Source organism: Mus caroli, chromosome 2 (genome assembly GCF_900094665.2).
Source record: "Mus caroli chromosome 2, CAROLI_EIJ_v1.1, whole genome shotgun sequence".
NCBI classification, from domain to species: Eukaryota; Metazoa; Chordata; class Mammalia; order Rodentia; family Muridae; genus Mus; species Mus caroli.
The window spans coordinates 39,420,974-39,437,741 of record NC_034571.1 but is presented as its reverse complement, the minus strand read 5'-3'; the positions used below and the strand labels follow the sequence as shown (position 1 = coordinate 39,437,741).

General features: G+C 37.2%; 1 protein-coding gene across 3 annotated transcripts in view; it reads right to left on the bottom strand.

The window, feature by feature from the left end:
• Arhgap15 (Rho GTPase activating protein 15) overlaps positions 1-16,768 on the bottom strand; it is a 627,570-nt gene that overhangs the window by 548,267 nt on the left and 62,535 nt on the right. For all 3 annotated transcript variants that reach the window (XM_021155710.1, XM_021155709.1, XM_029472910.1), the window contains one exon: positions 598-666. In XM_021155710.1, coding sequence (XP_021011369.1) covers positions 598-666 — 69 coding nt within the window. The remainder of the gene's footprint in view (positions 1-597; positions 667-16,768) is intronic.

Below are 16,768 nucleotides of genomic sequence, written 5' to 3'. Positions count from 1 at the left end.
AGGGGAATGCCAGGGCCAAAAGAATGGGAATGGGTGGGTAGGGAAGTGGGGGGGCGCTATGGGGGACTTTTGGGATAGCATTGGAAATGTAATTGAGAAAAATATGTAATAAAAATATTAAAAATTAAAAAAAAAGAGACCTGGCACATAAAAAAAAATTAAAGAAGAAGGAGGAAGGGGTTCTGTTTTAGGCCATTAAGTTCCTGGAATAGAGCAGAGGGTGTTTGTGTAAACACAGATTTACCTGGGTAAGGGCAGGACACATATATTTGAATTTCTTGTCCTAAATACAAGTTTTATAGTATTTGATGCAGAACACTCACATCCAAGATTTCTTACAGAAATGAATCCCATCAAAAACTGTGTTAGTGAGCTTGGCACCACCTCAGTCAGCCATCCAGATATGATCCAGTTCTGAGTGACAGGTTGATTGTGACCTTTGACTGTTACTGAGCTAGGCACTAATAAAATGTATTTAAATTCTGGACTCCCACCATGTCTGGTAATTATGTGCGCAGTTTTAAGTCACTGAGTTTAGGCAACTTTTTGCAGTAGTAGATCCAAGAGTACAAGACTATAGTAAGATTCATCACTTACTGGATGTTCTAGTGGTGGAATGACATCTTTCAACACATGCTGTGAATGATTCCTTCTGTGCCGGGAAATCTGCAAACACATTGACATTTGATACTATTACGTTGCTTTTCTTTACAAATTTGAAAATCATTTTAATGAGCACAATTTAGTCAATATGCAAATGAAAATGAACATATTAAAATGCAATCAAATAATGATAATAGCATATATGTAAAATGAATAATGTATTAGATGTTAATTAATTGGAATAAAATTTATATTACAAGATGGCTGGCTGCAAAAATAGTTATATACTCTTCTAAACCTTGAATTTCCTCTTATCAAGTAATGAGATCAATATTACCATATTGAAAATCACCAGACCTTTATAAGCTCTTTAACCAAATTATATGATGTGTCACTATATGACATTAAAAGCTAGAACACAAAAATGATATGCATATCCCTGTTGGAACTCTTAGGTTGGACAATAGTCTCAATATTATGAGGAAGCTTAAATCATTCCATACAATGTATCCACAAGGAGAGACTTTGCCATTTTGTGGTTGAGTGAGGGTGGAAGAACCAGCTTCAACTACCAATCATATGAATATGAAACTTCCGAAGTATTGATTCAGCCAGCCATGGATAGACCGCCACCTTCAAACTCCCAAGTCTTTCTGGAGCATCGTGGAGAGGAGACAAGCCAAGATTATGCTTTATTCAGACAAACATTTTCTCTTGTTACCAGACTCAAAGCATAATAAAATAAATATTTTACATCTTTGTATTTCAGCATCTTAAAATGCAGTAACTGGGTAAAATATTTCATGCTAAAACATGATGTATTGCTTATGCTGTCAGCCCATAATTCTCTGGATATGTGCTGTGTTATTCTCACATCTTCCTTTATTGTTTAGATGCCATTAAATACACAGAAGTCTCATGACACACTGTCTTTGAGCAAAGAAGAGTAAAAGTTATTGTTCTCTCTCTACAAGAAGCATCATGAGCAAATTCCATCATTAAAGAGGAGAGGGGAACTTATGATTTAATGTGCTTGACAGATTAAAGGATTGTATTAGATCACTTCATATTTTACATGAAAGATAAAGGGAGAAAAAGAAAGAAGTGGATGAAAGAAATAAAGTAGGTCTCAGTACTTTAATTAGATATGAAAAAGGTATGTTTAACAGACTGAAGAAATTAGATCAATGTCTATGAAGATTTTGAGGTAATTGTATTACAGTGGAAACTGGAAGCTGGGCCTAAAATCCAGAAACTCTATACAATTTAGGAACCCCATATTTATTCCACAAAAACTAAATTATAATGAAAGCAGACTTTGGGATCATTCTCTCTACTACCCAACTGGTGCCTGGATGGAAGGATGGACATAATGCACATGGAAGTACATCTAGAAAGCAGACACAGTATCTATACAATGCTGGGCATGAGTCATTCTCCCAGGAAGTGGAGCCAGCAGTGGTTTCCACCACAGCAAAGGTCTCACAGGAACTGCCCAGCAGAATATAGTAATCGTTTTGGTGTATTGACTAGGCTGTTTACTATATTTCCTGTTAGCTACTTCTGATCCTACCATTACCTGTTAAATGTGGCAGATAAAGTGAAGCAGATATCTTGAATTTCAAGTTCAAACTCATTTACCTCTTCAGGGATACTGTGACTTCAAGAAAAAAAAAATATCACCCAAGATTGTGGAAATAGAGCTTGATATAACTAGAAGTTGTGATGACTTCTCTTTGCTTTCAGTGTGATTGGATCTGACATTAAGTAAGAGACACATATCTGGCCTAATCACTAAAGGTATTTCCAGGAAGGATCAACTGCAGGTAAGGAAAAAACATCTAAACAATGGGGGAAATCTTTGGCCTGCAGCCTAAGAGTCAAGAGGTCGACTGGAAAAGCATTGCTGTTGCCTACTTGCTTGCCTTTTTGCTGGTAGGCTTTTGGATAGATTTATATCCTATTGTTGTGGCCACTGTGGCTGCCATCAGAATCCAGCTTCTTGGGCCTTCCAAGGTGAGTTTGAGGATCAGCAGCTCCCCAGGAATGCTCCAGGTCATCAGCACGAGAGTGGGACTGGTGGGACATCTGAGCTCTCAGCCTGTCAAGTGTACAGACTGTCACTGCTGGAGTAGCTAGGCCCTGCCATGTAAGCCAGGCTAATCAGTAGAGGAGGTAGACTGATTAGATTATGCCTTTTTTGGCTAGGTAGATGGATATATTTCTAAGTTTTGAAAAATAGGTACAAAATAAGAGAGGTAAGGAAAGAAGATATTGTATGCTTGAACCTGTACTTAGCTTATCTGATGGTTAAGAGCTTGCCATGTGACTAGATGAGGCTAATGTGAGGAGATAAAAGATACATCAATTTTCAAAGCTACTACCCAACCAGACTTTGTTTCAAATTCTCTGTGTCTTTGACACTGGTTAGGACTCAACATCAAACTAGTCTAAGTGGAAGGAAGACTCGGGATCCTGGGTTATCTAAAGTGGAGGTAACTACCTAGGTTTACAAAGTTTACTTTCATTAGCTATTCAACTTTAAATTTGGGAGGAGGAATAGTTTTATATTTAGAGAAAATTTCAGGGTTTCCTGTAGAAAACAGCCTTCTCTTGCACAAGTGAGAAATAAATTCCTGTTTCTTGGAACCATCACAGGGTTTAGAGAATTTGAAAGCTGGCATTACTTCAGAAGTATAGCCACAGTAGACACTAAAATGATGTAAAGATGCAAGACCTTATGTGTAAGGATGCTGAGAGCAAAAGTGTGGAATTCTATAAACCTCAGCTTCACCGTGGCTATCCACAGCTTGGCAGTGGGAAACAATCTTTTGTTATTTAGTTCTTTAAATAAGTAGAAAGTCATTCCATGATGCCTTACATTGAGAATTATATCTCTGAAGTACTTACTATATTATACTTGCATCCATGCTTACATGTAAGAATGGAAGATTCCTGAATGATAGAAATTTTATTATTTTTATTTCCTTAAAACCGAACTGTATTTCTAGCTTGTGGGTAAAAGTCAATTACCTGGAAAATAAAATACCTTGAGAGTTAGAGGTAAAAGAACCCAGTAACTCACAAAGCTGATGCATGGGACCTGGTCAGTGCTGTCACTTCATGTCCTCTTTTGTTCCATCACTCGTAGGTTGTGGTCAGAAGAGTGGCCCATCATCACCTAAATATGGCCTGTCACTCACCTGGAGAACATGAACCAACCTCTAAGGCAGGCTTTCCAGTTCTGCTCTGTTCTCATTGTTAACAGTAGTAAGTTTGTTATAGTTATGACAGTTTAACTCTAATTATTCTTATTTAAGTCTTAAGGTTTTGGAGAAAGCTTATCATGTCAAAGTCATTTACTAGTATAGTTATAAAATAAAGCTGTTCAAATTAAATTAAATAATATAGGAAGTAAATGCAGAAAATTTCATATACTAAGCCAATGATTAAAATCTGAAATAAGTGTTAAAGAGAAAAATTGATATAAATGTCCATTTCTGAACACACACTTGCTTTTCTCTTGAAATTGACCCACTGTATTTATGATCTAGCCAAACCCAATTTAAATTGCAAAATGATGAAAAAATAACATCTTATGTTAAAATTTATGGAATACCAACTTGCCAGGTACTATTAAAGATTTTAATATACATCTGCTAAGGATGAATATATATATATATATTATATATATATTATATATATATATATTTGTAAAGTGATGATGAACTGAAAAGTTGAGTCCTTTTAGTGTACAGAGAAAAAAAATGCCTTTAAGGTAGACATTTAAGAAAGAGTCAAATTTGTAAATTTTCATGCATTTAACAGGAAAGCTAAAATCACTTTCAAATCTGTTATAAATCATTTTAATACTTCTTTGGGGAGGTAATACTCCTGATCATTCCCAAGTCAATAAGCTCCTTATCTGCTTTGTTCAACCAAGTTATGAGATTATGAGAGTGTTGAAAATAGAGAACTTTCATCACTCGTGTTTGCTGAAACAGGCTTCCCAGGAAAGCAAAGAAACTTGTCATTTGAAACCACATTGGCCTGACCCAAAGTTAGGGTTTTGAAAATTCTGTATTCATAATGGCTTAATTGCTACCTATAGATATCAGAAGAACTTAGGATACATCAGACTGTCTTTCTATGACATACTTAATTCAAATAATAAATGCAGCGAAAACTTGGGTTCAGCCAAACTTCTCATGAAATAAGTTTAGCGGGAAAAAGACTCCGAAATTGTATTACAAATAATAAACAATTTCATGGTACCTTTATAGACATTTATGAGTGATGAATTATTGTCTGGTTTGGTAAGTTGTATTGGTATATCCCTTATACATGACAGTTTAAGACAGTAGATATCCTTATGATCACTTAGTGTTGTCAGAACAACCTTCATGTTTGGTATATCATTTCAGCAAGTTCTGACTAGGTGACTAAAGTACATTTGTTTCTGTTACCAAATGTTTCTACTCTGAGTATAACAAAAAGAGTAATTCATTGAAACCATGCGCATTGTTCTCACCTGGTTTCGCACACCTATGCTTTGTCTGAAGTTATTCATGCCATGTTTCAGGACCTGGCACAGTCTGTTGTGATTATTTTTTAAATAGCTGACGAATTTGAGAAATTGAATATCAATGAGAAATGATGGTAGTATCTATCATAGAACTTTCTTTCAGCAAGTTGTTTTCTCACAGAATTAGGAAAACTTGACTTCTGTGGGAGGCCTTCTTATCCCATGTGCTTCTCTTTGGTTCTATGTGGTATTAAGCCCAAGGGAACATATACATATGCTGACCACATAGAAGAGGGCACAGCCACATTTACTTTGTTAGATTTTTAATATTATTTCTGAATTATGAAATATTTTCAATATCATCACACAATTCTACTTGGGAATAATCATGAACTTTGACACGATTTTATTTCCAAAATTCTGAGCAAATAAAAGCCTGATAATTCAGTTTCTCTGGCCTGTTTTTTGTTGTTGTTGTTTTTAATGTGACTTTTAGTTTATTCAATTTTTACTTTCCTATTGTTTTCGTTTGGGGGGGGAGAGTTGTTTGTTTGTTTTATTAAATTGTTTTATTTATTTACATTTCAAAAGTTGCCATCCTTCCCCGTTAGCCTCCCCACATTCTTCACCACATCCCTACCAGAGAGGATGCTCTTCTATCTGCCCACCCAGCTCACCTCACCCTTACTAGCATCCCTCTTCCCTGAGGCATCAAATTTCCACAGAATTAAGTGCATCCTCTCCCACTGAGGCCATACAAGGAAGTCCTCTGCTACAGATGTGCCTGGAGGCCATGAACCACCAAAAGTATGCTCCTTGGTTTTTTGGCTTAGACTCTGGGAGGTCTGAGGGGTCCAGGTTATTTGACACTGTTGTCTTCCTATGGAGTTGCAATTACTTTCAGCTCATTTAGTTCTTCCTCTAACTAACTCTTCCATATTGGTTCCCCACCTCATTCCAACGGTTGACTGTAAGTATCTACATTTGCCTCAATCAGTTGCTGGTAGAGGCTCTCAGAGGACAGCATGCCAGACTCCTGGCTGCACACACAATATGGCCTCAGTAAATGTCAGGATTTGGTGTGGGCACATGGGATGGATCCTAAGTTGGGTAGCCTTTCTTTCAGACTCTGCTTCATTTTTGTCCCTTTTGAAAATGAGTGGGTGGCACCCTGCCTCAACTGGGGGCCATGTCTTTCTACTGTAGGTGGTCTCTTCAGCTTCCTTCTCCCCACTGTTGGACATTTCAGCTAATGCCATCCCCATTGAGTCCTGGTAGCGTCTCACATCCCATGTCTCTAGGACTTTCTAGAGGTTTCCCCTGCCCTCTAACCCCCACTGCTGCATATTTTGATTCTCTGGCCTGTTTATTAAGAATGTCATCCTAGTTTTTTGGGGGGAAGTGACATGATTATGTCTTTCTTTTTATCTCTGTATCCTGCCTCTTTAAACAGTGAAATTGTGATAATGAATATTTGAAATGATGATAACCTTTCACTTGGAGAAGAAAAAATGCTGTCATTTTTTCATCTTTCTTTGAGTGAACAAACTATTTACTCAATGATGGTACCTTCCTATAGAATGGCCTATAAATGGGAATGATTTGTAGTAGGTCCCATTGAAAAGCAATTGAAATGTAAATGTCTTGTGACTTGGGTTCTCTTAAAATCGATATCAGATTAATCTATATGACTAAACAATTCTAGATTAAAGCTGCACTTTTTCCTTCATGATCACCACACAGACCTCTCTCCTTTCTGCAGCTTTGTAACTGTGAAAGGTTAAGTGGAAACACGAAGTACCCAGAATGCATAAAGCAAGCTTCTTTCAAACCCCTCTCATTTCTTATTAGAATGTGCACTATAATTTTTTTTTCAAATCTTTGGCTTCCAAGTGGAATTTAAAATTTACTTTTTCAAATATTCTTCATTTTTCTTTCATTTATTTTTCATTTTTTAGAATCTATTTAAAACACACGGAGCTGATGAGTGGGATTAGTCTGTGATATATTGCATACTGTAAAAATAACAGAATTTGGGCACATTATTTCCCCTGTGTGGGAGGGTCTACCATAAAAGTTATACATAAACATGAAACATTCCACACAGCTCTGATTTTAACTAGATTACCATTTTTGATGAAAGTTTATATCTTGTGGCTTAGACTTGAAATAAAATCACTTGAAAAGCATTAGTGAGTTCCAAGTTTTCACAGACATGTGCGTTTTCTGAGGCATCCCTCCCATTAGCAACCTCCCTGGATACGTGGATGAAAAGCAGAAATAAATCTGTGGTTAAGTTTAGTCTTTATCTTCACAGTTTCTCAGGAGAAATTTTTTTTGGTGTATCCCAAGTCTTATATTCAAATTTTCATGAATTTTGCCAAATTCAATTTCTTAAAACTATCACAATCAGAAATTGAGGAATGTTAGTGGATTCCTCTGAGAATGTGTGGACATGGGTAATATTTTCAGTACTTGTTAACAATTTATTTGTTTGCAAATAATAAATATAGCCTAAATGGTGACTACTTTTACAGCATACGGATGTGGCATCTAGCTTTGCAGAAAGAAGTCTAAGATGGCGGAATTGGACCCTCTCAAGCTCTGAATGTGTTGTAACTCTGTGGACACTGAAAGCTTACCCAATACTTAGGAGTTCTCTGCAGTGACATAAATAAATCTTTCAGTAGTCTCAAGAGTAGGCAATCACATAAAGTGATGAAAGATCATCTTATTTGACTTCGTATCTTATTAGTGTATGATAGATGCATAGCTTAGCATATATATTTTCCATTCCCCTTCTGACCACTGTACTATGCAAATGTCATAGTGGGCATTCATAACCAAATCTATTCCCCACACATGACATTTGACTGCTCCTTAATCCTCCTTTTAGTGTATAATATGAGTCAAAAATAAGACACTGCTTCTTATGTCTTTCATCTCCTGAGAAAAATCAAAGGGATCCTTGAGACACGCTACAGCTAAACATAACAATAATTTCCTGACCCCCAAATAGCCAAAGAGAGGCACCTCTGGGATGGTTTCAAATGCTTAATACCTTTCCTTGTTTTATTTAATCCCAAACATATGTTTTCTTTCAAACAGGAAATTAGACTACCTACTGACCTAATTTAAATACAAATTAATTGTGTATAGTGTTACCTATTGGCTTGTTTCAGATCAATATAATTCCCTTTAGCCTCTCATGGCGGTCATTTTCTGCATAATACTTCTCTCCAAGTTTCTCAAAATGAGAGGCATCATTGTGGTGAAGCTTGATATACCACAATTTCCATCTCTTCATAAACTGAAGTGATCATAAGAACCAAGGACTGAAGATGCCTATATTTTGTTAGTGTGAAGTATACTCATGCCTTGTACTCCTTATTAATATTTTATCTCTGGAGGAGCACCTAAGGATTTTGTTTTACATATATTTTAAATCTCGTTTTCTCCTAAGTATTTTAAAATCTTCACTGATACAGAATCATAGCACATGTTTATGGGACAAAAGTGTAAAATTTCAGTTTAGGCCTACAATGCGTATTGATCAGATGAGAGTAATTCATGTATCCAGTATTTTGAATATTTCTCACATTTTTGGGGAACATTCAAATTTCTTTTGTTTGCTATTTTGAAATGTGCACAAAATTATTGTCAATTCCAAGTCTCCTAAAATACTACAGAATCTTAGAAGTAACTTCTATAAAAAGTAGCTTCTATCCAACTACACTTCTCCCCGCGCTAACCACTCTCTCCCTCTATTTCTGTTAGAGCTAGCTACTCTCTTTGTAAGATGCACGTGTAGTGTTCAGCCTTCTGTCTCTATAATGAAACACCTGTGATAATTAACTTAGGAAGTTTGTTATGGATCGGGGCTTTGGACGTTTCTGTCCATTATCACTTGACTGCAGTAGATTAGGCTTGTGGTGAGATAGCACATCCTGTTGGAAACACGTGGCAAAGCAGAACTACTCAGTTCACTGGGAAAGAAACAAGAGAAATGGACAGACCAGGACCCCATAGTGGGGACAACCCCAGTGGCATAAGGATTCCCTAGAATGCTCCCTTCCTAAAATTTTACATCACCACCTAATAACACTGCCCTTAGGCAAAGGCCTGTGATATATTTTATTCCATTGTGACACGATTAATGTCAGTACAGGATTTATTGAAGTCACACTTATGATTCTTACTATTAGCAAGTAAAATAACTCTGTCATTCTTCTTCTTTCCTCTTGATATCAGAAATATTTACTCTGATAGAGACAAAAGGAAATAGTCCAAAGAGTAGATTATGAAACTATAGATGCATATTCTAGAACGTTTGAATAAAATTTACATTTTCTGACAAGTGAAAGCTAGGTAATCTTTTAAATAGAACAATTGACACCAACACTAAAAATATTCAAAAGTATTTCACAAACGCCTCATAAAGTGTAAAATTATATATATATACATATATATACATATATATATATATGCATACATACACACACACATATATATATATATTTTTTATATATATTCAAGGATCAGAATGTTCATGGTGCTCTGGCTATGTTTACTGAATTGTTAAATTTCTGTTTCACTATTTTGTGTAGATACATCCTACATTTGATTTCATGATATCTAACTGCCTAAAATTCCTGACAAATTAAATCAGGCTCAGTTTCAATTTTTAAAAATTCTTTCACTTTCCAGAAGGGCCGAGGTTAAAAATCCAAGGTTTCTCTTTTACTTCTGCAAGCTTATTTCCATCACTAACAAAGAAACCCTTTTGGTTTTGGAGCACTGTGATGCATTATGTATGACATTTAGTCTGTGGTGTATAACGTCTGACAAAGATACCTACCTGCTGTCTGCTTTCTACAGTCTCCTGATCACCTTTTTCTTATAGATCTCTATTTCTTAATTCAAAGGTAGATATGTGCCTAGTGAAAGTGGTCCGCCTGTATTGAGAGTCATTTTTACAAACGTTGTGGGAGGCAAAGATTTGAATAACTACAACACTCTTTTGAGAATTAAGACTTTCTGCCAAGAGTTCAAAAATAAGCACATTGAATGAATGGCTTCAGTATCTTTACTCAATACCTAATAATTGCACCTTGCCAAATTGCTTTCTTCACCTATTCTTTGAGGTTCTTAGAGACACCCAAACTCACCTTCTGCTGCTGAAAAAAAGAAGATTTTGTTTTGAAGGTTAATCCGACTCAGCAGGATTGAAGGATGGCACTTTTCCTTGGTTGTAAGTATGTTGGCTCAGGCCAGACAGCTGTTAGGACATTCTCCTCTGGGAATCGTGCCCTCAACACCCTCCATTGATGCACATACATGGTCTACTGGCTGCCGACTTTCATGCCCATCTGCTCAGATGGCCTGGTGCCCACTCACAAGTTGGCTGGATCCTTGCCCTTAGTGTGTAGGTGCCAGGCAATGATGGCTTTAGATGGGCAGCCTGCATAATACTACAAGTGACAATTTTTTTCTTTCTCTCTGTATAATATCTATCCTCTGTGCCTTCCATGAAAGAGAAACTTGTGTTTCTCCACCCCCTGATCATATCCATGGATGCATGCAGCCTTGTACATGTAGACGAACATGTGTATTCAACTTGTCACCAACATTAAGATGAAAGAATTAAGGGGACAATTCCCCCAAGATCCAAGTGACAAGTTCCAACAACGAAATGGGTTGGATTGTGAAAATTCCAAGCACCTGGAGTCTGTCAGAAGACATTTAGCAAGGGTGGAAGTACAGCAGGCTGGAAGATAGCAGGGTACCAGGACATGACTGAAGCTGCAGCAGTGTTGGCTATTGTGATTCCAGCACACGTCACTCAGCTTGCATTGAAAATCAAGCAGAAAGAACAGGGTTAGTAGGAACACAATTTTTATGTTCAGTGGGGCCAAGGGTGGATGCTGTGATACTCAGACCTCCAATATGACCCTAACAAAAAGAACGAGAAACAAAAATAGCATCATTCCTTCTAAGCTACTGCAAACCCATGAAGAGGAATAGATTGGCACAGGAGGTTGCAACTTTAATGATCCAAAGCATATGAATGCTTGTTAGCAGACAGCAGACAGACATAAGTAAGAACAACAGTAATGACAGCATCTGCAGCCTGGCCTATAGCACGAAAACCAATCAGGCAGCAGTGGAAAGAAGTGCCCGAAGGTATGTTAAAGCCGTGCTTTCCTTGTGTGTTTATTTAAGGGTGATTGAATTCAGGGTGTTGTCAGTCTGCCTTGGAGAACGGTTATCCAATGTGTAGGCATGATCTTTCTCTCTGAATATGGTCTGTTGAGTCAGTTAGTTATGTGTGACTACTTGATCTGTCCTAGCCTTTATATACTGCCAAAATCGTCCAGTCCAAGTTCCAAAGGAACGAGGCCTAAAAACTTTTGGCTCCAAAATCAAATTAGGCTTCTCTACTTCCTTAGCCAGAAATGCATAAATACCCGATGGCCAAAACCAAAGAATTTGACATTGTGGAATGGATAGAGCTGTCATCTACCACTAAAGTGTGGAAATATCTACTGTTTGAAGTCAAGACTAGTTCAACATCTTCAGTAATCAGAACAGACTTCTTGGGACACCTTTCTGGGGTATTCTGGCACTTGGCTAGGAATGTTTCTGGCAAGTTGCCAATTTCAGCTATCAAAAAAATGTAAGAGCATACGGTTTTTAGAAGAAAATCTGCCATTTTTTCCTTCCCCCAAAAATTCATAAAAGCAGCACATTTACATATTAAAAGTGGGTCCCTTTTTTCACGTTCAGGTCACTACCAGTTGCTTAGATGTATTGAAAGACAGCATAAGTCAGGGTGATTCAAAGGAAATGATCATGTGAATAATATTCTGATTAGCTTTCATTTGGGTTTGTCTCAGGAATTTCCAGTGAAAAGTAGAAAAAATTTAGGATGAAGACCCAAAACTCCTTCCTCTGACTACTGTGCTGTGAGTTAATCAGCAGAGTTCCCTGAGCAAACTGTTAAGTGCCCTGTCAAGAGAGCTCCAAGCTAAGAAGCCAGTTTTACACTTCTTGCAATGCTATGAGACCGATCTTTTCAATGTGTCATTGAACCAACCATGAGCATTAGCTTTGGCCTAAGATATGTTACCAGAAATGTGTTCCTAATTCCTTTCAAAATAGGAGCCAGCTAAATTTCTCTTCTCTTCCAGATGAATTTCCTTCATTTCTTATAGAATATTTGACATCCCTTTCGACTGGATTAAGGTCACATTTGCAAAAGTAACCCTTTACTGATCATAATTGAAGTAAGTTCCTGGGTTTGTATGGATGGTCTGGGATCTAGGTTCTTCTCTAGAAAGAAAAAGTGAGTAGATATACAGCCATTGCCACAGAAAGATGCAGATGGAGAACTGTGTGGAATGGAGGACACATCTATGTTAAAACACATTAAGCATCTCTACTTTCAAAAGACATGTGTTATTTATAATTATATATTATATAACATATAGAATGTAGAATTATAATTGTATATTAATGTATTTATATGCTAATAAAATTTAATTATATATTAATATATAATTATTATTGTATATGTTGTTCTTGTATATTTGTGAATGTACTCACTCAAGAGCACATGTGGAGTCCAGAGATTAATATTGGTATGTATTCTTCAATATCTTCTGTGCTGTATTTGAGACAGTGTTTCTTACCACACCTGGAACTTGCTGGTTTTGCTAGATCAACTCTCAAGTAAGCCTCTCGGAACTGCTTGTCAATTGGTGGCGTTGGTGTTATAGGTGCCAAGTCGAACTTATTTTGTGGATTCTGGAAATCAGAACTCATGTCCTTATGCATTTTTGCAAGCATTTTTACACATGAAGCCATCTCCCCAGGTGATAAATCTAAGGCATGTAGAGGTGGGGTATAGTGTTTATAAAGGGCTATTGGCTTTTGGTTATCAGATTTATTTTATTAAAAAATAGGCGTCATGCCTTTAATGATTTTCAGGGCTGAATTACTGCCAGAGTAGTAACTGTACAATTATTGGCTGCCTTCCACAGGTAGATAATTTATAACTAATTATTTTGAAACTAAGGAAGCATCTCTTGTCTATCATCATTATATTTCATTTAAATATCTTAGAGTACTATGGAAGATGGACTAATAATGGTTTTGGAAGCCTGGAAGATACATAGACTAAGTGTATGTATGCTTTTGTTAAATCTACTAGCACAGCAGAGTGGGTTTTACTGGGTGAATCCGGGCACAGGATTATGGTTGCCAATATTCTGTCTCTTCTAGATCTTATACTAGAAAACAAAAACAGTGTCAAAATGAGTTTATAACCAAAGTGCAGAAGTTAGCAAAGTATTTTAATCTCTTCCACTCATTAAAATCCCACTGAAGCCATAGTAAAAGGGGGAAAAAACAACTTCATCAATAGAAAAGTTTAGAAATACAGTGAGCAAAAGTGACAATGAATCAAAAATTTAAAAGATAAAATGTGTTATTGTTTCCATCCTGGTGTGTGTCTATGTATATTCTAAGCACATGGAAAGACAAAGCAGGAGAATTTTGAGGTTGAGGCATGCCTTTGCTATACAGTAAGACCGAATCCTAAACATAAATAAAGATGCTAGAAAGGGCCCACGAGAGGGGTTAGGAAGAAAGGGCTCAAGGAGGGAGAGCAGAGTAGGATTCATGACATAGAAACAGAGCTGAAGAATACTACGGGTGGAGAGGATTAATCAAGTACAGTGGTGAGAGGATAGGGAGAATGAGATGGAGAGGAAGATGGAGAGAAGAAGAGATGGTAGGGAAAGGAGTAATGAAAGCCTTTCAGAAGCACCTGTGCCTTACTGCCTTCCTTTCTTTTCTTTTGCTATGATAAGATACTCTGACAAAAGCAATTCAAAGGGTAAACTGCTTATTTCAGTTTATAGTCCAAACTGTAAAGTTGCACCTGTGGGGACATCAGAGCAACAGAGCTAAAGACACCTAGTCACATTCTAACCAGGAAGAGAAAAGGGTTGGATGCATGCATGTTCTCTACCTTTTCCATTTATGCAATCCAGGATCCCAGCCAGAGAATGGTAAGCCCTCAGTAACTCAAAATCTCACTTCAGTGTAAGAAAGGTTATTCCCCACAGGCACATCTTCCAGGTGATCATACATGTCGTTAAGTTGACAATGAACATGAACCATCATGACTACTATTTTCTAAATCTACTAAAAATGAAATTAAAGGTATTTATCAACTAGCATGGATAGATAGTAATCTTCTCAGAAAACAGTACCTGGTATGAGTTACATTCCTGCAAGGTGTTGTTAATATAGACAGACCCCCGTATTCCCAAATAATGCATTCTCTTGGTTGCCTAAAAGAATGATAATGTAAAACAAATGATGGAGACATCACACATTGGGTTGCAGGACATGGAGCAGAATTACCCCCACCTTTGTTGGATTGCTTACACAATGCTGGAACTTACTCTAGAAGCTTCTGGAGGAGTGAATTCACCATCAGTCCTACACAGCTGGAGATACCATGCTCTACGGTAACAATCTACAGGGGAGGAGGAGGTTCACATTGGTACAATAGTAGCATAACTGTTATAGGGTAAAGAACAGGTTTCAGATTGGATTGACAGCCCACTCTAGAGAAGTTAGGTCATGGTAAAGAATGAAAACTTGGTAAAGAGCCTACAGTTGGGGGGATATCATAGAGCTTAGAAGAAAATTGATATTTTTGTATCAAAATAGACATTGTGTCCAACTACCTTCTACTGACATATGCTTTTAACCATATACTAACATCTACAGAAAAGCTATTTTTTTTGAGTGGGCAGCAGTTCTTACAGAGATCCAAACATGTTTAGAGTACTGAATATAAGCGACTAACTACAGAGTATGGAGTATGGAATGTCATAGCAATAGTTGATATGACAATAGCAATAGTTGTCCAGGTTTCCTACTCATTCTCATGCAGCCAACCATAATGAATTTTGTGGATCACTCACGCACACACATGTACATGTGCACACACACACACACACACACACACACATGAACACACATTCACACAGTACGAAGTAGGCTAGTTGGGGGAAAAAAGGCTGTTGTTGGAGAAGAAAGATGACAAAAGAGGGCAGTGGATGAATATTATCATATATCCATGTAATAAGTTACTAAAGAATAACAAAGAGAGAAACTGGCAATAAAGAAATAAATACAACAAAATTAGCATTTCTCTAAAATGTCATAAAATGAACATATTAGCAAAAGTAAACATGACTGAGATATTTTTTGGATTATTAAAAAAGAAAAAAACATGTGGTCACATTATACTTACTATAATGACTAAAGTAGATGCAACCTACATTTGAAAGTGTGGAGAAAGGAATATTAGTGACAGAAAAGAAAATTTAGAAAACAAAACAGAAGAATTCTGACGAATCCACTTGCTCATTTTCCTGACAGAACCTTCAAGAAGATCATCAATTTGTAGTACCTGGTACCCAGATAATGAAGGTATTACTCCCAGTAACTGTCATCACTCAGATGGCACAGACTCCCAGATACTATAGCCATTACACATAGCCATGTGATCATAACGTTAAATCAGAAGCAGCTTAGACTCAAAATTGCCTGCTAATGCAGAGGGAAGAGAGAAGAGGGTCATATGTGGCTGAGAAACAGAGGACTAAAATCTTCTTCCCAATAATCAATGGGACTTCCAGCATCTATTATCAATCTTACTTCAGAAACTCAGAGGTCAGAGGTCAAGATGTATTCCATCATCTATTAGATGGGAGGATTCTTCTTTAGCACTGTGGATAGCTCCAAGTTCTTGTATGTACTAAGTATAGATAACCTCAAGTGAAAAGGGGATTTCATCATGTAATTGTTCTATAGAATAGCCACATATGGATTGATGGTAGTACTCATTTAATCCCAGGACTTGGGAGGCAGACAAGAATGGCCTATAAAATGAGTTTCAGGACAGCCAGTACTATACTGAGAAACTCTGTTTTGAAACGCACACACACACACACACACACACACACACACACACACCACCACCACCACCACCACCACCACCTACAACAACAACAACAACAAAAGCAAAAAAACAAAAAGCAAAATAAAACAAAATGGAAAGCTTATTAGGGACAAAAGAGTAAGGTCCTACTCTATAACTCTATCAACATTTTAATCCCTTTCTTAAGGGGACTAAGATCCAATATATATATAAAGAACTCAAGAAGGTGGACTCCAGAAAATCAAATAACCACATTAAAAAATGGGGCTCAGAGCTAAACCAAGAATTCTCACCTGAGGAATACCGAATGGCTGAGAAGCACCTGAAAAAATGTTCAGCAATCTTAATCATCAGGGAAATGCAAATCAAAACAACCCTGAGATTCCACCTCACACCAGTCAGAATGGCTAAGATCAAAACTTTAGGTGACAGCAGATGCTGGCGAGGATGTGGAGAAAGAGGAACACTCCTCCATTGTTGGTGGGATTGCAAGCTTCTACAACCACTCTGGAAATCAGTCGGGCGGTTCCTCAGAAAATTGGACATAGTACTACTGGAGGATCCAGGAATACCTCTCCTGGGCATATATCCAGAAGATGTTCCAACCCGTAAGAAGG